At 43.9% G+C, this 19,581-nt stretch overlaps 1 protein-coding gene across 5 annotated transcripts in view; it reads left to right on the plus strand.

The window, feature by feature from the left end:
* bicd1a (bicaudal D homolog 1a) overlaps positions 1-19,581 on the plus strand; it is a 48,813-nt gene that overhangs the window by 25,999 nt on the left and 3,233 nt on the right. The window contains exons 2-9 of one of the 5 annotated variants that reach the window (XM_065956566.1): positions 1,328-1,540; positions 6,954-7,106; positions 9,093-9,590; positions 13,198-13,590; positions 13,689-14,450; positions 14,571-14,722; positions 14,829-15,039; positions 18,445-18,530. In XM_065956566.1, the coding sequence (XP_065812638.1) occupies positions 1,328-1,540; positions 6,954-7,106; positions 9,093-9,590; positions 13,198-13,590; positions 13,689-14,450; positions 14,571-14,722; positions 14,829-15,039; positions 18,445-18,530 (2,468 nt within the window). The remainder of the gene's footprint in view (positions 1-1,327; positions 1,541-6,953; positions 7,107-9,092; positions 9,591-13,197; positions 13,591-13,688; positions 14,451-14,570; positions 14,723-14,828; positions 15,040-18,444; positions 18,531-19,581) is intronic. The other 4 variants (XM_065956567.1, XM_065956568.1, XM_065956571.1 and 1 more) reach the window with 4 other exon arrangements.

Here is a 19,581-nt window from a genome sequence, read left to right on the forward strand (position 1 = left end):
AGAGAGTGACCCTGTGCAGGACTCTAATAACTACACATGCTGTGTTCACAGTTTCATGTGGTCATTGTAAAACCATGAAGTACTTTTAGAGGTAGCAGCATTGATTTATGGTCCCTCAAAGAGGCGAGTGCAGTAAACAAACTCACTTCTTCTGCAGAAACTGTGAGGAACGTGTAGGTAAGGTTCAGGGTATTTATTTAACCACTCAGGGAGCTGCTGCACACACACACACACACACACACACACACACACACACACACACACAAACATTTTCCTCCAGTCTTTCCTGTTTTATGTTTGCATTACTTACGTCTCCTATCGTTTCAGATCCTTCACTTCCTGTCCTCGTGTGTCTCTCGCCTGTGTGATTGTCTCCAGCTGCGTCTCATTGTCTCTCACTCACTTTAGCATTTAGTCAGTTTCTTCGTCCTTTGAGTCAAGCGTACCAGCATTATTTCCTACTGTGTTACTTCCCCATTTTGGGGGATTTTTCTGCTATTCTTGCTGATCTATTTTTCTCATGTAAATTCTGTTTTTCTTGACCTTCAGGTGTACTGTCGTGCTTGTGAATCTCCAGTGTTTTTTTGGTCGTTACACTTTTAGTGTTTCAGTTTTAAAGAATTGCAGGCAAGCAAATTGTACAAATACGTTGGCAACATATCTGTACAGAAACACTGCCAATGTTATGTTCATCTTAGACAGTGTGCAGGAATTTGCTTTCAATTGTTGATGGATTCTTTCCTCTCCTACAAGACACGGACTGTTTCTTTTAAAACCTAGGTAACAGCAGTATCTAAAATGCTGACGACCAGAGTGTCCCTGTGACTGTGAGCACTGGAGCATTTGTTAGCATGTGTGTTTGGTGCAGGAGGTTAACAGCGGTGGGCCTGTTTTGCTGTTGATGCGTGCTTTGATTTTCTCAATCAAGCCTCGGCTCCTTTGTCATGACAAGTCAGCTCTCCGTGCTGTGAAAACCTGTGTCAGGAAAATGGGAACAGTGTGTCTATTGATCACAGTGAAACATCATCCCACATAGACAGAGTGCAGGTATCCTTAAGGGACGGGGGCCCTACAGCAGGTTTGCGGTCTGTGCTGCCCCGTGGTCACGAGTTCTGCAGGAGAGCGCCTGGTGGCCTTGACTCTGAAAGATGCACTAGCTGTACTTTACATGCCAGTGGGCACAAAATCCCTCACATGGATTAGTTGATGTTATATGACAGGATTTGGATATGTGTCAGTTCAGTTCTGACATTGCAAAAGATGGTTGTTGGTTGTTTGAGTCCTCTTGTTATTCCTCTGACCAGCTCTCCTTTTTCTTCCTCCTCAGGCGTTTGGCCAGGCTTACACCAACCAGCGCAAGGTGGCAGAGGACGGGGAGACCAATGAGGAGACGTTGCTGCAGGAGTCGGCCTGTAAGGAGGCGTACTACATGGACCGTCTGCTGGAGCTGCAGACGGAGGTGACGCTGAGTCGCTCTGTGGCGTCCAACGCCCAGTCTGAGAACGAGAGGCTTAACGCACTCGTACAGGAGCTGAAAGAGGTGAGCACTTCAACAGTTATACATCACTTCTTCTGCAAACAAGAGTCAACAATTTTATGCTTTATTGATTCGACAGTAAAGAGTATGGTTGTCATGACACCAGCATTTTAAACTTTGATACAATACTTGATATTGATTATATTGACACAATTTTTGCTACCATGGCAACAAAAAGTGAAGTCTTACACACCCAATACTTGTTAACTTCTTGTTTTGAATCACCAAAAATTGCAGGAGCACTGTTGTTCACTGTCTAAACTGCAGAAATACAATGGCGTCTTTTCAGTAACAAAACGTTTTCAATGTATTTGTGCTATTTAAACCGTGCTCTCTCTCTTTTGGATTAAGAAATTGACATAGCTGTAGCTTCTTTTTTTAAAGGAAGAAGGTGCAACAGCAGAAATCTTTCTGAGTCCTGAGTGTCTACAATGAGTGAGAAGCTCGAGTCCCGCTGGCTGTGTTGTTGTCGGAGCCGTGTTTACATCATTCTTACATAGAAGGGACGGCCTTGCAAATAAATCAGTACAGAGATAATACATTAGTCAATGACTAGATAAAAGAGGAAGAACATTCACTGCTTATTTGTCACATTAGTGTTTTTAGATCACGGTCATTCGGTGTCACTTTATGTGCAATATGAAGCTATGAGCTCACCAAAGAGCGCTAACATTAGCATGCTAACACAAAAAAACAACCTTACAGGCCACAGGCAATTTCAGTTTGGGCAAAAGAAGTTTGCCCGCTGCTTGCGCTTAATGGTGCTTAATTATGGTCTCCATCTTGTGCACTCGAGTGGAGAGGGGTTGGAAGTGAGTCTCTGGAGGTGAGTCTCTGGAGGTGAGTCTCTGGAGGAGAGCGGGGGCTTCAGTATGGAGGAGGTGTGGCCAAACAGCAGTTTGTTTTGGTTTCATGCTGGTGCTTAAGGTCGAACATTCTTACTTTAAGCTTTGGTGCTTTTAAATGCTATCGATTATTAAAGGGACAGAGATTGTATTGTTACAAAACACAAAGTATCAACCATAGTGTGAAATTTTAGAAGCAGAGTTGTTGGGGAGACATGTAGCAAATGTTGAGGCTCGGACTTGAACCGGTAAAGCCATGAGGACTGTAGTCTCTGCACATTGGGCGCTCAACCCAACCACTAAATATAAATTGAATTGAATAAATAAGCTAAAAGAAATGAGCTAAATTGATGCCCAATACTCGTCGTAGCGAAAGAGTTTTCTTTGAGTGACTTTGAAAAGTTTGGTCACTGAAAACATTTTGTGTCTTCCAATAAATTAAAGAAAATCTGCTGCAAACTTTTAAACTTTAGGTCGGGATTTCCTAATTTTCTAAAGACTTTTAATATAGTAATTATTTAATTGCACGCAGACTTTTCCACGTCCTGGCTGGCCTTGTATCCTGTCTGCATTAACCTACACGAGCTCAGTGTGCATGATAAAATAAAAAGGGTCACGGTGACGAACAGAAAGAGGTCAAATCTGCCAGAGAAAACCATTTGCATGAGCTAACATGCGGAGCAGGTTTTTCATGCATTCATACGTGTCGGCAGCCAGTGTGTCGGTCAGCGCAGGAGTTCGAGCGGGGGTCAGACACCACGGCCACGACCCCATTGTGGGGGGCAAATCCGGTGCTAAGCTGGGGACTAAGTGAAATGCCCTGAGCTCGGCACATGTGTAGGAACAGAGGGAGACACAGCGCTAAACACACACACACACACACACACACACACACACACACACACACACACACTGCCAATTTCTCCATTCATCAGAGAGGGAACGCAGAGTAAAGTCACATCACATCGAATTAAATCTGTGTTTTCATTTTAGAATCCTAAGATTTAAAGTCATGCATTCGATGTGCATCCTGATCTCCGCTATTCAATGATTTATACATTAAATTACTTTCAGCTTTCTTGAAGCCCTCATTTGAATGTGTGATCCTCGTTAATGAGGTGGAGTCGTCTTTCATCGTCAGAAGCAGGTGTTGAATCCACACAGGGGGCTTCATTTATCACAAATCGTGTCAAATCAAAAGGTTTGTGCAAGTTTCAAGCAAACTTCCACAAACATCATTAACATTTATTAAGGGGGAACCAGAAGGGAAATGTTTATTAGTGCAACACAAAGTTAGTTTAGGATGTTTTGAGTTGTAAATCAGAACTTGAGGTCATAAAAAAATCAGAGAAAATCACAGTGAAGCTCCTTTTTATACAAACATACTGAAGGAAGTGTCCAAAAAAAGAAAAGTCATGGTGTATGCATGCATACTTTACTAATTTAAAAACTGTATAATGTTTTCCATCCTGTGTTTGTATTCCTTGTTACCACAGCAACAGTGGTGGCAATGATGAATGAACACAAGCTCTCTGGGCTTGTGCCATATTTTCTTTGTGTCATGAATCCAATAAAGCTGTCACAGTCCCGGTCTGTGCCATGAACTCTGGCTCGTGGACTGAGGTCTGCCCCGTGGCGGGCTCGCTGCCAGCTTCATGAGCCACACTGTCCCTGACCCCGACCACTGACGCCCATGACCTGCTCGGCTGCTATGGAGCCTCGCTGAATGATAATTGGCTTCTAATCCTTTGCACTTCATACCCGGCTCAGTGTAATTCCCCCCGCATTGACGCAAATATATAATTAGACAACATGTTGCAAGGGAAGGTCATTATTTACAACAATGGAGCATCCAACAATGTGTTGTTGTATAATCTGACACATGCTAATTAGGTTTGCTCTTAAAATGTAATTTGGCTTCTGGTCGATTTTACTGGATTAGTGAGAAAGTGACGTCTTTGCTGCTGCAGCTCTGCTGTACTTCTGTGCACTCCACAGTAAAGGCTTCATTACCTCCATGAGTATCGAAGCTACTGTCAGACACTGTAACCATCAAAGTGGTCAGTGCTTAATAATAGACTGTACTTTTAGTCCAGCAGCCAGTTCACAAAGCACCGCTGTATCCAACCATATACATACATAACACACACATTTATGTACACTGAGATTCTGGAGGTTTAATCACCAAAGGGGGCCGAATGAGTCTGTGAGTTTCTTCCTCCTGTGTGTGTACCCGCCCACACACTCCTGACGCTGCCTCTGGGTCAGCACTTCTGCCATATGCACAGAGAGCTGCAGGGGAGCTGCAGGCAGCACTGCAGTGCCCAAAGAATACACGTGCACACCCAAAAATGATTTTGGGGCTTTTGTGCATTTTTTTTTGGCAGGACAGTAGAGTAAGAAATCGGGAGAGAGAGAGAGAGTGGGGAATGACATGCAGGGAGTCACATGTCGAAATCGAAGGACTATAGCCTTAGTGCATGGGGCGCCACCTAACAGCGAGGCCATCTGCGCCCCACGATACCAGAATTTTAAACTTTTACATACTAGTACACTAATACACAATACCACAGCAACAAGAATAGAAGTCCTAGGCACCAACTATGAAGGAAAATGTCTTGTTTTTTATTACCAAAAATTCCTGCACACATTGGCAACATTTTAACGTTGTCTGTAACGTGTTTGTGCAGTTTAGACAGCGTGCAGGAGTTTCTCTGCGGATTCATGTCTCTCCTCTCCTGCACTTTTTTTAAAGTCCCCCTGAAATAAAAACACACTTTCCCGGTTTTAATCCAGCATTCCTGTTAAATGTTAATTTAACTGCCAAATATAATTTAATAAAGCATTATTTGAGTATGTTTACATCTAAATAATTGTATTTTTTCTTCCTGTAAAACTTTTCAAATACCTGATGACTAATCCTGCACAAAAATGAATTTAATTTGTTTTACCCTTTTTACCCCCGCTAATGATCTATACTTAGAAGTAACACAATTTTGCGATATATATATATATATATCTACTTAGCTTGATTCTTCATCAAACCATCCATTACATTGTTGTTGCTTATCCGAGATCGTGTCGCGGTGGCAGTAAGTCAACCCAGACTTCCCTCTCCCCAGCAACACTTTCCTGCTCCTCCTGGGGGATTTCGAGGCGTTCCCTGGCCAGACAGGATTTATATTCCCTCCATCGTATTCTGGGTCTACCCCGGGGTCTCCTCCCAGTTGGGCATGCCTGGAAAACTTCTAAAGGGAGGCGTCCAGGAGGCATCCTCAACAGATGCCCAAACTGATTCTTCAGGGACTCAAAAACAAAGATGTGCAAAGTCACAACTTTAAGTTCTTAGAAAATTGCACCCAAACTCTCGTACACTGTCAAACTTGCAAAAATAAATTTATTGGCAAGTTAGTCCATTGCAGATAAGACAGTTGCCAATCATAGATTTGGATTTTTTGGTTACACATCAGATTTCAAGGGGTGTCAATGCCAGCCCTGGACACCTCTCTGGACACGGCCCTCTCCATAAATGACTTTGGAAGTGTCACCACCTTTGTCAGGCTCTAAACATACGGCTCTAAAAGGTGTAAAAGTTTGTAAGTGAATCAGTGTGACGGCTGTTGTGTGAGTGTGTGATGTGTGGTGTGTGTGGCATGTTGTGTGGTGTAAAACTAACTGAGGAGCTGTGGTGACGGTGTGATGCTGGGAGTGCATGAGAGAGGATGACTGCCTGATCTTAAATAGCCCACACCTGAGAGACTGGCTGCCAGACACCGCCCACCAGCACCCTGCAGGGACACAAAACACACACACAGAGACGGCTAAACACAACAGCACGCCCTGCTGGAGGGAGGGCCGTCACTGAAGAGAGAGCTGTGAAGTGCGTCCAGTAATGTGCAGGGTGTTGCCAAAGAAATGTGCAGAAGTTTACTATATGAACAGCAGACAGACAGTTCAACGTACAGAGATAATAAAGAGCATTAATGTTATGCATAATGTACAGTCACATGTGGTGACTCACTCAACTTATATGCTGACACTTTATTCATCTATCTCTATCGCTGGGAGTAAAACTTTCTGTTTGGAGATGTGTGAGCACAGATGATTCTGCTGAGGTCTCAGTTTTTCCTCTCAGTGCTGCTGCCTGCTCTTCTGAGATTTACGACTCGTGTTGCTGCTGCGTTCTTCTGCTCGACGGTTTATCTGGTCCAGCACATGCTCACGTTTGTCTCTGTGCACGGCAGGTGACCTGAAATATGATCCGTCAGAGAGGGTGCTGACTCACTGCATCCTCGATAATTAAAACTGTTTCATAAACCTTCTCATGCTGTCAGAGATGAGGGTAAAAAAGTAGTTTGGTTCTCTGTGTGAGTTATATCACGTATTAGACTTCAATTGTTCATCCAATCTCAAACTGACAGGAGAGTTTAAAATTGTGAGGCAGGGATTTACATTGTGAACTGAATTTAATCCTCGCTCCTCGTTGTGCACGTCCCCCCTCTCCTACTCTCTCTCTCTCTCTCTCTCTCTCTCTCTCTCTCTCTGCTTCGTATCTTTCCTCTCCGATCCAGAGTAACGAGATGTTGGAGCTGCAGCGGAGCAGGATGAGGGAGGAGATCAAGGAGTACAAGTTCAGAGAGACCCGGCTGCTCCAGGATTATACGGAGCTGGAGGAGGAGAACATCACTCTGCAGAAGCTGGTGTCCACCCTCAAGCAGAGCCAGGTCCGTATGAAGACCTCTCCCCACTGTAGCACCTTAATACATCTCAACTTTGTCACTGATTACTCATTGCATACAGATCATCTCTTTAAACATGAGACACCATCCCGTCTCACTTTATGAACGACTCACACTCAATTACATCATGTCAGCGTGGTCCTCCTCTTTAGGATTTTCAGTCTCATTTCCAGGATTGGCGGGATGAAGCGGTGTTCTCATCTCATGGCGTTGCTCATCGTCCTTTATTCTCCCCCGAGGAGCTGCAGCTGTGTAATCACACAAGCTCATACAGTGTCTGGATTGGCTTTAGTCAAATTTTCTAAGCCCTGTGCTGAGCCGAAGTAGATTAAGGTCATTTATCAACATGAAATCACTCCAGTGATGTAGGACTTGGATCTTGCTGCTCCTACTGTAGCGTAAGTCACACTGCAAATCCTCAAATCTAAGCAAGCGTTTAAATCTCATTTCTAATTACACGTATTAAACAGTAAGATACATTCACCTGAAAGGTCCAGATCAACATCTTAAATTTCAAGATATGAAATGGTAAATTATGTTTGCATGGCTCTTAATGTAGAAAAATGTGCAGCAAGCATATTAACCTTGATGAGTGTCTTGAAATGAGATAATCATTGGCCTCATGTTTTGTCTTTTATATCTTTAAACAAGTTGTTAATCTGGACTAAAAATGAAACAAATACACTTTTGGATCTGAGTTTTTGCAGTGCACAGTAAAGCCCCGTTTCCTCCAAGCGGTCCGGTTTGTTAAGCCCAATGGCAATATCACCGTCAGCTACATAACAACGTGCCATTACAGCAGCCCGACATTGTGTAGCCCGCCAACTTTGTTAAGTTAAACAAAGAAGAAGAACACAATAATAAAAAAGGGGCAACAATGGAGGCTGTCCAGCAGAGGTCAGCACCTCCGAGGACGTCCATGGGGCGGTGCTACGCGCTGATATTAGTCACAAACAAAAACAGCCTTGAAAATTCTCTCTCCAAATCGACGGGATATTTAAACATGGCACGTTTTGTGTTTGTCCTTTATTCCGCTGTCGAGCAGGAAGTGACAATTCTTTTGACCAATCAACAGGCTACAGTGTGTCTAGCTCCGCCCCTTTAGGGTCAGATCGTTACGCTTGGCAAAACCCAACAGAAGGGTAGCACAAAAGTAGGACGGTACAGATTGGTTATTTTGGTACCATTCCCGACTTTTTAGAGTGGAAACAGCGATACATGCATACCGTACCAAACCGTACTGAACTGAACTGGGCCGCTTGTTGGAAACGGGGAAAGGTTTATAAAGACTTGGTGAATGTCTTCAACTGCCATGAATCAAATTCAAATTACCAATGAATGTTTTGACCACAACATCTCATCTTATCTTTAGATTAAATATAGTATGAAGGTGCCAGTCAGAAGTAAAACACCATGCTGTTGTATTTTAAATGTAAACTGTACTGGGGGCAAAGTAGCATAAGGTTTCTTTAGCTGACATCACCTGGCTTTTTGTATTTCTCTAAACCAGTGCTTTCCCACAAGTGTGGGCCGCAGCCCCCTGGTGGGCCGCGTGGGTACTGCAGGTGGGCCGCGAAAAGCCCTCCACCAAGTATAAAAATAAAAGAAATATCACAATAACGATGATTTACCATGAGTCAAATCTTCAAGTGATTAGTAAGGCCTGTAATGACTATTCATGGACATAATGTTCAGTAAACATTGGTGCCATCATTTTGTCATGTCCAATAATTTACCCTAACTGAAAGTGATAGCTGTAGTCAAAACTTTTTTTTTTATAACGGGCCCCAGAGTTATTTTGTATATCAAAGTGGGCTGCGGCAATTTTAAGTTTGGGAAAGGCTGCTCTATACAAACCTTAACCTGTATGCTGCTACTCTTCCTGAAGTCCCTCTATCCTGACCAGAGATGGGGTCGTCCCCTCCTTGACTTATTCTCCTGTCGTCACCTTTTCTTTCTGCCTCTCCTCAGGTGGAGTACGAGGGACTGAAACACGAGATAAAGGTTTTAGAGGAGGAGACCGTTCTTCTCAACAGCCAGCTGGAGGACGCGCTACGCCTGAAGGACATTTCTGAGGGTCAGCTGGAGGAGGCTCTGGACGCCCTGAAGAGCGAACGTGAGCAGAAGAACAATCTGAGGAAGGAGCTGGCCCACCACATCAGCCTGAGTGACAGCGTCTACGGGGCGGGGGCCCATCTGGCGCTCACTGTCACCGGGGTCGAAGGTCTCAAGTTCCCGGAGGAGACGAACGGGACCAACGGCACCAACGGCAGCGCAATCCCTGCTGCTAACGGCAACAATGAGGACAGCAACCGCCGCAACGGCCACCTCCACGCTGGCACCGGATTGGCTAAGATGAACGGGGAGTTTAGATCAGGCAGGAAAGGAGACGGCCTGCTTCCTGTGCCCGACCTGTTCAGTGAGCTCAACCTGTCGGAGATGCAGAAGCTCAAACAGCAGCTGCTACAGGTGGGTCATCATCATCAGTAACAACAACTGTCACTCAAATGACCCGTTATAACCCGGGTCAGTAATCAGAGTCGGGTTGCAGCTGCTAGAGAGCTCTTTATGTTCGGGTCTGTCCTGTTTCATTGAAAGTTCCTTGTAAAGGTCAGCGGCGATGCAACTTGAACGCCACATTAAATCAGAAAGTGACCATCTGGAAGGTTTCAGTCGTTCTAAAACTGCTTCCAATGCAAAGCCAGAGAGAAGCCACTGCAGGAAGATAAAAGCAGACGCACACAGCATGTCAGATGATTACATCTTTGATTTATCACAGTCTGTGATATACAATACGAGAGAGGTGACTAAATATTTTAAAATAAAACTTGTTCACAGCAAAGATGGGGAAGACTTTAAAATGTGCACCAAAATGTTTTTTAACTGTTTAAAATGTACGATATCCATCAGACAAAGTCAACTATGAATCTCTAGTTTTAATCAAATGATGAATGAATTTAAGAATTTAAGATTTTGTTCTTTTAGAAAGAGGTGTTTTCTTTCTAATCACAGGAATGATGTGGGAAATCGCCTATCACGTGGTCTTGACTGGTCTTTGTCTTAAAATCTTAAAATCTGGAGTCCACCCAGTCTGAGACCGAGACAAGACTGACTAAAAATGCTTCCGATTCCGAGACGGGACCAAGACCTTAAGACCGATTTCGAGTACTACAACACTAAATATCCACAGTATTTATTATGAATTGAGAGCTGCCTTTATTTGTCATAACGTGCTGCAACACCAGGCGAGTAAAAGGGACTGTGCCTTAAACTGAGACGGGCCCACAGTACATTTCTGGCACTGATAAAACTCTGATTTTTGACAAATTTATTTCTCGTCTCTAGTCAAAAATATCACTTTAAACTAATATTAAGCCACTGTCCCCTGACAGAAGATAAACATCTAAATTCAATATTCAAAATGAAAAAGAAAGACACTTCAGTTGTTTTTAAAAAGTAGAAATATCTGCTAATGCAGCAAACACAATGATCTTAATTCAAGAGACATTTATCTTGCTGCGTTAGAAACCAGTTTCACTCATTATAAGCACGTCAGGATTTATTTGTGCTTGTAATATCTTAAAATAAGATGTTTATCTGGATTACCTGTAATGAGATAATTCAGACCAGAAGATTTGAGTTCTTCAGAGTGTGTTCTGTGTGGGCGACACTCAATATTTGTCAGTGGTGTTTGCAAGGAAATGACGAGGTGACGACGGTTTGGTAACCAGTGGAAAAAAAAGACAAACATGCTGCAGGCTTTGCTGACAGATGAAAGATAAATCCGTCGGATGTCCTGGACTCATCTCTCGCCCAGGCCACACAGCCTTGGTTGATCAAGCCCTGCATGTGTCCCAGCAGCATTTGGCCGCGGATCAGCTGTCTTTATCCACAGCCACCTGGAGGCTTTCCCTGCTGCCTCTGTTACCGTCCTGATGTCTGTTCTTCTAAGAAGACTTCTCATACCCAGCAGAGTGTAGACAGCTGAGACACAGCTGAGTGTAGACTCAGCACAACAAAGCCTCTGCAGCAGTGTGCCCACCACCCAGTCCTCCAGAAGTCCCTGGTACTGGGCAAGCTTTGTTTCAAAATCAAAGCAATCTTCACAGGCTCAATCTCTCAGGGCGAGCTGTTTTTAGGTCTGGTCACACTGATGTTGCTGCAATGTTTGAAGGAAACTTGAGTTTCTTGCCAAGGTTGACCCTTAGCTGTCAGACCTGTGTGGTGGAGAGAAGACCTGCTGCAGCTCTGCTTTAATGAATGACCTCTTATTAGTTTACTACACTAAACACTAAAACAGAGAAACAGAAAATAAAGCCACTAAAATGAATGGTTACAGTGACAGATCAAACATTTCTCTTTTATTTACATGCAGCATGCATTTGAGCCACTGTCCACTCCAAAGTGAACAATATGTTGGTGTTCTGTAGAAGGTGTGCTGGAGCGAGGGTGAGAGTGAGGGATGTTTTGAGAAAGAACAAAAAGTCCTGTAGTAGGTCGTACATGTGCGTGTTGCATAGGGAGCACTGTCAGGGTGATTAGTGTCTAATAGGCACGGAGAGCAGAAGAAGAAACAAGACGCAGACAAAGACATAAACAGGAACAAATACACATAAACAGGCCAAACTGATCTCACAGGATTTACCAGAACTGTGCGGGGCTACATCCATTCAAAAATATCAAGCTTATATTACATAATGGAGAAAATGTTTCACTCCTAAACAAACAGTGGATATAATGCATGAACTCAAATCTCAGAGGATTTATCATTAAACATATCTAATTACATTTATTATAAGATATAGTTACCAGAAAAATTCAGATAAACGTCCAATTTCAAGATCTACACGACACAAAGGCCTGAATTGCTTGTAAAAAGTAAACTAATTGTATTTCATAAGTGTATTAAATGAGGTCAATCCATTCATTATCTATTCCGTTTTTTCCTGTCATTGGGTGAGAGGCGGGATTTACATACTGGACTGTCCGCCAGCCAATCATAGGGCTGACATATATAGACAACCAGCCACACTCACATTCACACCTACAGGTTAGAGTCACCAGTTAACCTAACGCGAATGTCTTTGGACTGACAAGCCGGAGTAACCCACACATGCACGAGGAGAACATGCATTAAACTGACGTCTACAGCTTATGCCCCTTTGGCAGATAAATGTACTTATGACACTCGATTCAGGCATGATTTGTTTGTTGTTAAATCTTGAATTAAGAATTGTCATGTGAATGTAGCTTATCATAAATGTAATGAGATATATATATATTTTTTTTGTTTAAAGATTTATTTTTGGGCATTTTGTGCCTTTATTAGAGAGATAGGACAGTGGATAAAGTCTGAAACCAGGGAGAGAGAGAGTAGGGAATGACATGTGGGAAAGGAGCCCCGGGTCAGATTTGAACCCGTGCCGCCCGCTTGGAGGACCACAGCCTCCATACATGAAGCACGCATTCTAACCACTTCGCCACCAGCGCCCCATAATGAGATATTTTTGACTAGAAATTAGAAATACTCTTGCTCAGATCGACTCTTTGCAGTGCAGTGTGTTTAACAACATAAAAATCAAAGGCAGATGACATTCATGCTAAATCGAGTTAAGTCATTACTGTGATTTTTTCCCCCGTAGCTGTGCTCCTCGGGGAATAAGAATTCGATTAGCGGGAGCTAAATTAGCCGTGTGCCTTTCTCTGTGCAAACAATTACTCACTAATCCATTTTCTCTTTGAGCTTGGTTACTCTGGGACTGATGTGAATGCTAGTGGCATCCAATCATCCATCAATAAACTCTTAAATCCATTTTGTCTTCTTTTTTTTTCAAAAGGATCTCACGTTTAGCTTTTTGTGCTGGACGAGTACTGATCCCCTATGAGATGTCAGATCATGAAGCATGTGAACAGAACCTTTTCAGCGGGGCAGGTCTTAAACTGAGTCTGTTGTTGTGCAGCTTTTTTCAGCTACATCTAAATACTGCTCCTTTTTAATCATATTTTATTGTTTTGAAATGCTTTACACTGAACCCTTTGAACTATATGCATCATCGTATTTGGTATCGTTCTGCAGGTGGAGTGTGAGAAGGCGGCGCTGCTCATGAACCTGCAGGAGTCCCAGACGCAGCTGCAGCACACGCAGGGCGCCCTGACCGAGCAGAACGAGCGAGTCCATCGCCTCACAGAGCGCGTCAACACCATGAAGTGTCTGAACGGAGACAAAGAGCTTGATGACCCGCGGGAGAGTGAGAAGCCTGACGGCGGCTCCATATCGCCACCAACCAACGGTCACCATGATCCTGATATCCACGGGTTCGAGATCCTGGAGTGTAAGTACAAGGTGGCGGTGACGGAGGTGATCGACCTGAAGGCAGAGCTCAAAGTCCTGAAGGAGAAGTACAACCAGGCTGTGGAGGGTCAGGGAGACGGCCACAGTGACGACAGGGCCCACGCTCTCACTGAGCAGGTTAGTCATCCTCACATGCAGCTTGTTTTTACTGCAGCATCTTCATCACAATGACATAACTCTTTGATGTTGCAAATCTTTAACTTGTGTCTTCCAAGCAGGTAACTCATTTGGAGCGCAGTTATCGGGAGAGCAGGGAGAGGGTGGCGAGCCTGGAGGCAGAGCTGCGAGCAGCCACGAGCACGTCCACAGAGAGTCAGGGCATGCTGAACGCAGCACAGGATGAGCTGGTCACCTTCAGTGAGGAGCTGGCTCAGCTTTATCACCACGTCTGTCTGTGCAACAACGAGACACCGAACCGCGTCATGCTGGACTACTACCGACAGAGTCGCGTCACACGCAACGGCAGCCTGAAGGGCTCAGACGACCCGCGGGCTCTGCTCTCACCTCGCCTGGCGCGTCGTCTCGCAGCAGCGTCCGCAGCCTGCTCCTCCGACTCACCGCGCAGTCCCATGGACTCCCCATCCAAAGACGCGCATCACAGCGAGACATCGACACACATGGCAGACTCTTCATCGTGCCATAGCAGCCCCACACGTAACCCCCCAGGCTCCCCATCCATCAGCATCTCTCCCTGCCCGTCTCCAGTGCCCTCAGAGGGCGGCGGGGACCTGCGGAAGGAGCCAATGAACATCTACAACCTGAACGCCATCATCAGGGACCAGATCAAACACCTGCAGAGGGCTGTAGACCGCTCGCTGCAGCTGTCCAGGCAGAGGGCCGCAGCCAGGGAGCTGGCTCCGATGCTTGACAAGGACAAAGAGTTGTGCATGGAGGAGATCCTCAAACTGAAGTCTTTACTCAGCACCAAGAGGGAGCAGATAGCCACACTCAGGCTGGTGCTGAAGGCCAACAAACAGGTCTGACGAATGGTTCTTATTTGTGCTTACTTTGTCTTTTTGTGTGTCAGATATGGAAGCCAATCTTTTTTTTGAATTGGGCGTGTATGTTTCAATGAAATGTCATTATCAACTTTGCAGACAGCAGAGGTTGCCCTGGCAAACTTGAAAAGTAAGTATGAGAATGAAAAGGCAATGGTGACTGAGACCATGATGAAGCTGAGGAACGAGCTGAAGGCTCTGAAAGAAGACGCCGCCACCTTCTCGTCTCTCAGGGCCATGTTTGCCACAAGGTGAGGGATGAATCTTTAGACCACTAGGTGCATATTTATTAAATAAATGCATTTGTAACTAAATCTGTCTTCCCCTCTGTCCTTCTCTCTCTCTCTCTCGTTGCAGATGTGACGAGTATGTTACACAGCTGGATGAGATGCAGAGGCAGCTGGCGGCGGCAGAGGATGAGAAAAAGACGTTGAACTCCCTCCTCCGGATGGCCATCCAGCAGAAACTGGCCCTGACCCAGCGGCTGGAGGATCTAGAGTTTGACCACGAGCAGACCTACCGAGGCCGCGGCGCTAAAGTGCCCAAGATAAAAAGCAGCCCGCCCAAAGTAAGTCACAGAGGGGCCTTCACAGCCCCGCCCAGCCCCACCAGGTTCCACAGCCCCCCCATTAACACCGCCCACACCTTGAACCAATCCCTGACCTTCCGTAGTCCTCCGTCCATGTCTTTGTGGACTCTGGACACGCTTCCTGAAACAATCCAGAACTCTGCTTCGACACAATTTAACATGAGTTACCCTAATTTGTCCCTCGACACCCCGCCCTTCATGATAGACCCCGAGAGTCTAACCGTAAAGTTCAGACGACTCAGACAAGACGTAGGTCACCTCCCCCCATCTAACAGCACAAGTAGCTCTGCCTCAGTGTCTCCTCACCGGCGACGAAAGCGCTAATCTTCATCACCTGTCCCTCGTCATAAATATTGACTTTGTGCACAATTCCTAAAAGTCTCAGGACAAAGTGGATACAGAGAGGAGGCGACTGGTTTCACATGTTTAATGTTTGAATATGCAGTAAAAATTGTTCAACATACTCAGGGTATCTTTCAGTTATCAGGCTTCACTAACCCTGACACAAGAGATCGGACTTACAGTCACATGAAGCTGGTTACTGACCTGATAAATCAACCCAGACTTTCTTTGAGCATGCTCACATAAAAAGGGGCGGAGTTCCCTTCATATGACCTCTCACGATCAAGAGCCAGTGTGCCGTCAGCAGAGTGACAGATTTCACAAACTCTGTGCAAACTGTAACATCACAACATCTGAAGAAGTTTGAAACATAGATTACTAAAAATGAACAGCTGCAGAGAAAAGTGCAGGAAGAACTGTGAAAAGAAATATAAATCACAGAGTTTAAAAGCCAAAATTGAGGCTTATAAAATCTTCTTCCCATCATTAGTGCACCTAAGATCTCAACATAATAACTCCTGGTTCTTCCCTTACATACAATTGTTACGACAGTTTTAGACGTAATATTTCAGCTGCAGCCTCTATAAATGTAAATAAAAATATATTTCAAATCGATAAGTACGCTGATTTTAAATCTTATGATCACAACTACGATGCTCCAGTCCTTTTTCAATCTTTGTAGAAGTATGATATCCATAAAGGTCCCTCAATAACTTTCATAAATATATTTATTATGCAGAATTATAAGGTGAAAGTTGAACTGTTTTCCGGTCTCCCTCCCTTCTTCCCTTTCTGATCTGATTAGTCATCAGAGTGGACGATCTCTCCTCCTGAACATAACCGGCTCTGGAGCAGGGAGAAAGAGAATCACCTTCATAACACTGAAAACTCAGAGTTAACCCTGAAGTCACCTCAATAGCCGAGAAATCCTGCTCTCAGTACACCCCACATGAGGAAGGTGGAGCTCAAGGCGTCTCGCTCCGTCCATCTTTAAAATAAGCACTGCTCAGCCTTTTGTTATTGTCATGTTTTAGTCCCAGTTGGACTGCTTTACATTTTTAAATAATTTCCCTCATTCATTTGAGACGAGGCTTCTCAGAAGCTGTTACAGTAAAATATGACATCATGTCTCTCAGAGTGCTGGGAAGTGTTTCAAAATGAAAAACACAAACAAATATGGCTGCAGCTTCTTCTACAGAATGTTAACAGCACCTCCCTGTGGCAGTCTGTATGCATTAGGATAGGATAGGATAGGATAGGATGGGATAGGATAGTACTTTGTTGATCCCCAGAGGAGAAATTCGGGCGTTATAGCAGCACAGACAAGAAAGCTCAAATACAAGAAAGCTCATGAACATTACATGTTAGCTCTTAAAATTGACTAAACTGCAACGAATCTATTCGTTATATCGGCTACTATACTGTTCAAATTTTAATAGACTATTAACTTCCTATTATTGTTAAATGATATTTCCTCTAGTTCATCTATGCATGCCTTCTTCTGCCACCTGAAGTAATGTCAGTAAGTCTTTAACGTGTTACATCTTTAATGTGTCAGAGTAGTCTTGAAACCAGTTCGACCTCCTCTCTGTGCCTTGACCTCCTTCTTGATTGTCTTTTTTTTTTCTTCTCTTCTTACCCCACATGAAAAATCAAGGTCCAATTCTCACATTGTTCCCATTTCCCCACTAGAGGGCAGGATCGGACAACATTTCTATTCTCCTCTCCTGACAAATGCAGTTTGATCCCCCTCGCCCCCCCCCCCCTTCTCTCTTATCCTACCTCAGATAACTAAATCACAAGTGAAACAGCTTAAAGTAAATCTGAAGACGGCATCTTGTGCACAAACATGTATGACATGTATGACAATCCAGGATTTGATTGTTCAGTCTCAGCTCCTCTTTGTCTGTTTTTCTCTGTGCAGAACAAATCAATACAGCATTGGATTTGAAGATGTCTGTGTGTGTGTGTTTGTGTGTAAATTGTGTCCATGTTTCTGTCTCCTTGTGTTTTCCACCTCCAGTGTTGATTGTCTAGCTGTGCAGAGTCTGGTCCTGTCAGAGGAGGCTGGTTTACAAAATTAGTTAAATTCACTCTTTGCAAGCATCTACTGTAATCAGCAAGGAGTGGAATCAGTTCTTAAAGGTTCAATATGTAAGATATGTAGTGAATTAAATAAATAAAATGACCTTACTATATGATCTGACATTAAGGAAACATGCTCTGTTGAAGTGCTGGCTTCTCTGACAACAATGCAGCAGCCAGTATGTCCTCCTTCTAACTTTAGATTCTGGTCCTGAATGCTCCTGAACCCCCACACAGCCGTTTTGGATGCCCCTCCGTATATGAGAGCAGTTATCAGGTCAAAGCAACAGGTGTTGCAGCGATGGAAGCGGTCAAGAGAAGTGGTTCAGATAGAAGTGATTGTACCCGACCTAAAAAGCCTCTGCATGTTTCTAATAAGCTCCACGAGCAGAAACGTGCTCAAACTAGGATCAATATTGGAGATGCTTTTGAAAAATGGAGAGAGGTTAGAACACAGAAAGGTTTACAGACCCGGATAAACACTGAAGCTTCAGTGTCCACCACATGGCAACCTGCGATCGACTCTAGAGAGGAGGGGGCGGGGGGAGACAGCTCTCTGCAATGTTCTGATTTTGGACTGCAGTACCCATTTTAAACACTAGGTGTCAGAGTTACATATTACTCCTTTAACATTGTACTCGAGTATTTTTCCTCCTGAATCTTCTGTGTTCATATTTCCCCTCCTGCACTGGGTTGCACAAGCTCTGCTTAAGTTAATTTGTAAAAGTTGAACGTACATGTGATTTCTAATTCAGGACTGAGTTTACACACTCCAAACATTTAAGGTGTTGTACCAGCTGACCAAAAGGCAAGTGTAAGACTGGAGCTTAAAGCTATCGTAAACCAGTATTAGTGTCTTTGTCCCTGACGAGACCTCTTCCTGTTTGTCCTCCTTGTTTTCTGTCTTTTTGTCTAACCCTGAGTGTCACCACTCTGTATATCTGTCTAATTTATCAGTTTCTTGTAGATTGTCAGCAGCCTGCTGCCTCAGTACCGTCACTCTCCCCACAACTAAGGCGAGGGAGAGCCTCCCGAGCCCGCAGGTAACGAGCTGTAGAAAAGGTAGTAGTAGGCTCATTTACATCCATCTATCTATCTATCATCTATCTATCTATCTATATATCTATCTATCTATCTATCAAAAAGTATAAAAGTGATAATATGGTAATCATAGTTTTACTCACCTTCATCTGCACAAGACAAACAGTTAGCATGCATAAGTTTTACCCCTTTGTTAAAGGTCACATATGCAAAGTACACTTCTAACACTATGTGTCTCTAGTCTGTCTACAAACCCCCCCAATTATGAGAAAAGTCCATCCTCTCCGTCTTCTGCCTGCTCCACTTTTAAGAAAATGTGTGCTCAAACAGGCCGTTTGGCGATTTTCCCTTCATGACATCACAAAGGGCAGTAACCCCTCCCCCAGGTGGGTGACACTCCCACAGCTAGGTGTTTGTTCTGCCCTCTGAGTCTGCCTTCTCACTGTAAACAATAGGACATGGAGCGAGAAAGCCAGAGCCGACCCAAGCCCTTGCGCATGGTCGGACACAGCTCATCTACATATTTAAAGGTCCAGACACAGAAACAGCCTGTTTTGAGCAGGGCTGAAATAGAGGAGTTTATAGACATGATCAAATACAGGATCAGAGTGGATTTAGAACAAGACACTTCACAGACATGTTTTGGGAGCTCTGAGACTTATTTACACTGGTTGAAGAGGAGGAGAATATGTGACCTTTAAACTAGTATTGAACTGGTTATGACAGAAACACTTGTTTTGCATAAACAATTTTCACCTCTCACTGTTTGAGGAAATAGAGTTGTTGTTTTTCAATTTGCATGTAAAGTACTGTTTCACAAAGAGGCTTAACATTCATGATTCTATGACAATTCTTATTTTTTGTGCTTGCAATTTAGAAAAACATTTGATATTATATATATAAACTTTGGACACATAGTCCAGTTTGTTCGTCTAAACAATAGACCTTTTACATGACAAACATAAAGATTCTGTACAGGAGGAAAACACAGGTCTGTAAAATAATGAAGGAGGTAGATACAGAATGCTTGATAGACAGTAGCTAATATTAGCA

The sequence above is a fragment of the Labrus bergylta genome, chromosome 7 (genome assembly GCF_963930695.1).
Source record: "Labrus bergylta chromosome 7, fLabBer1.1, whole genome shotgun sequence".
Classification (NCBI taxonomy): Eukaryota; Metazoa; Chordata; class Actinopteri; order Labriformes; family Labridae; genus Labrus; species Labrus bergylta.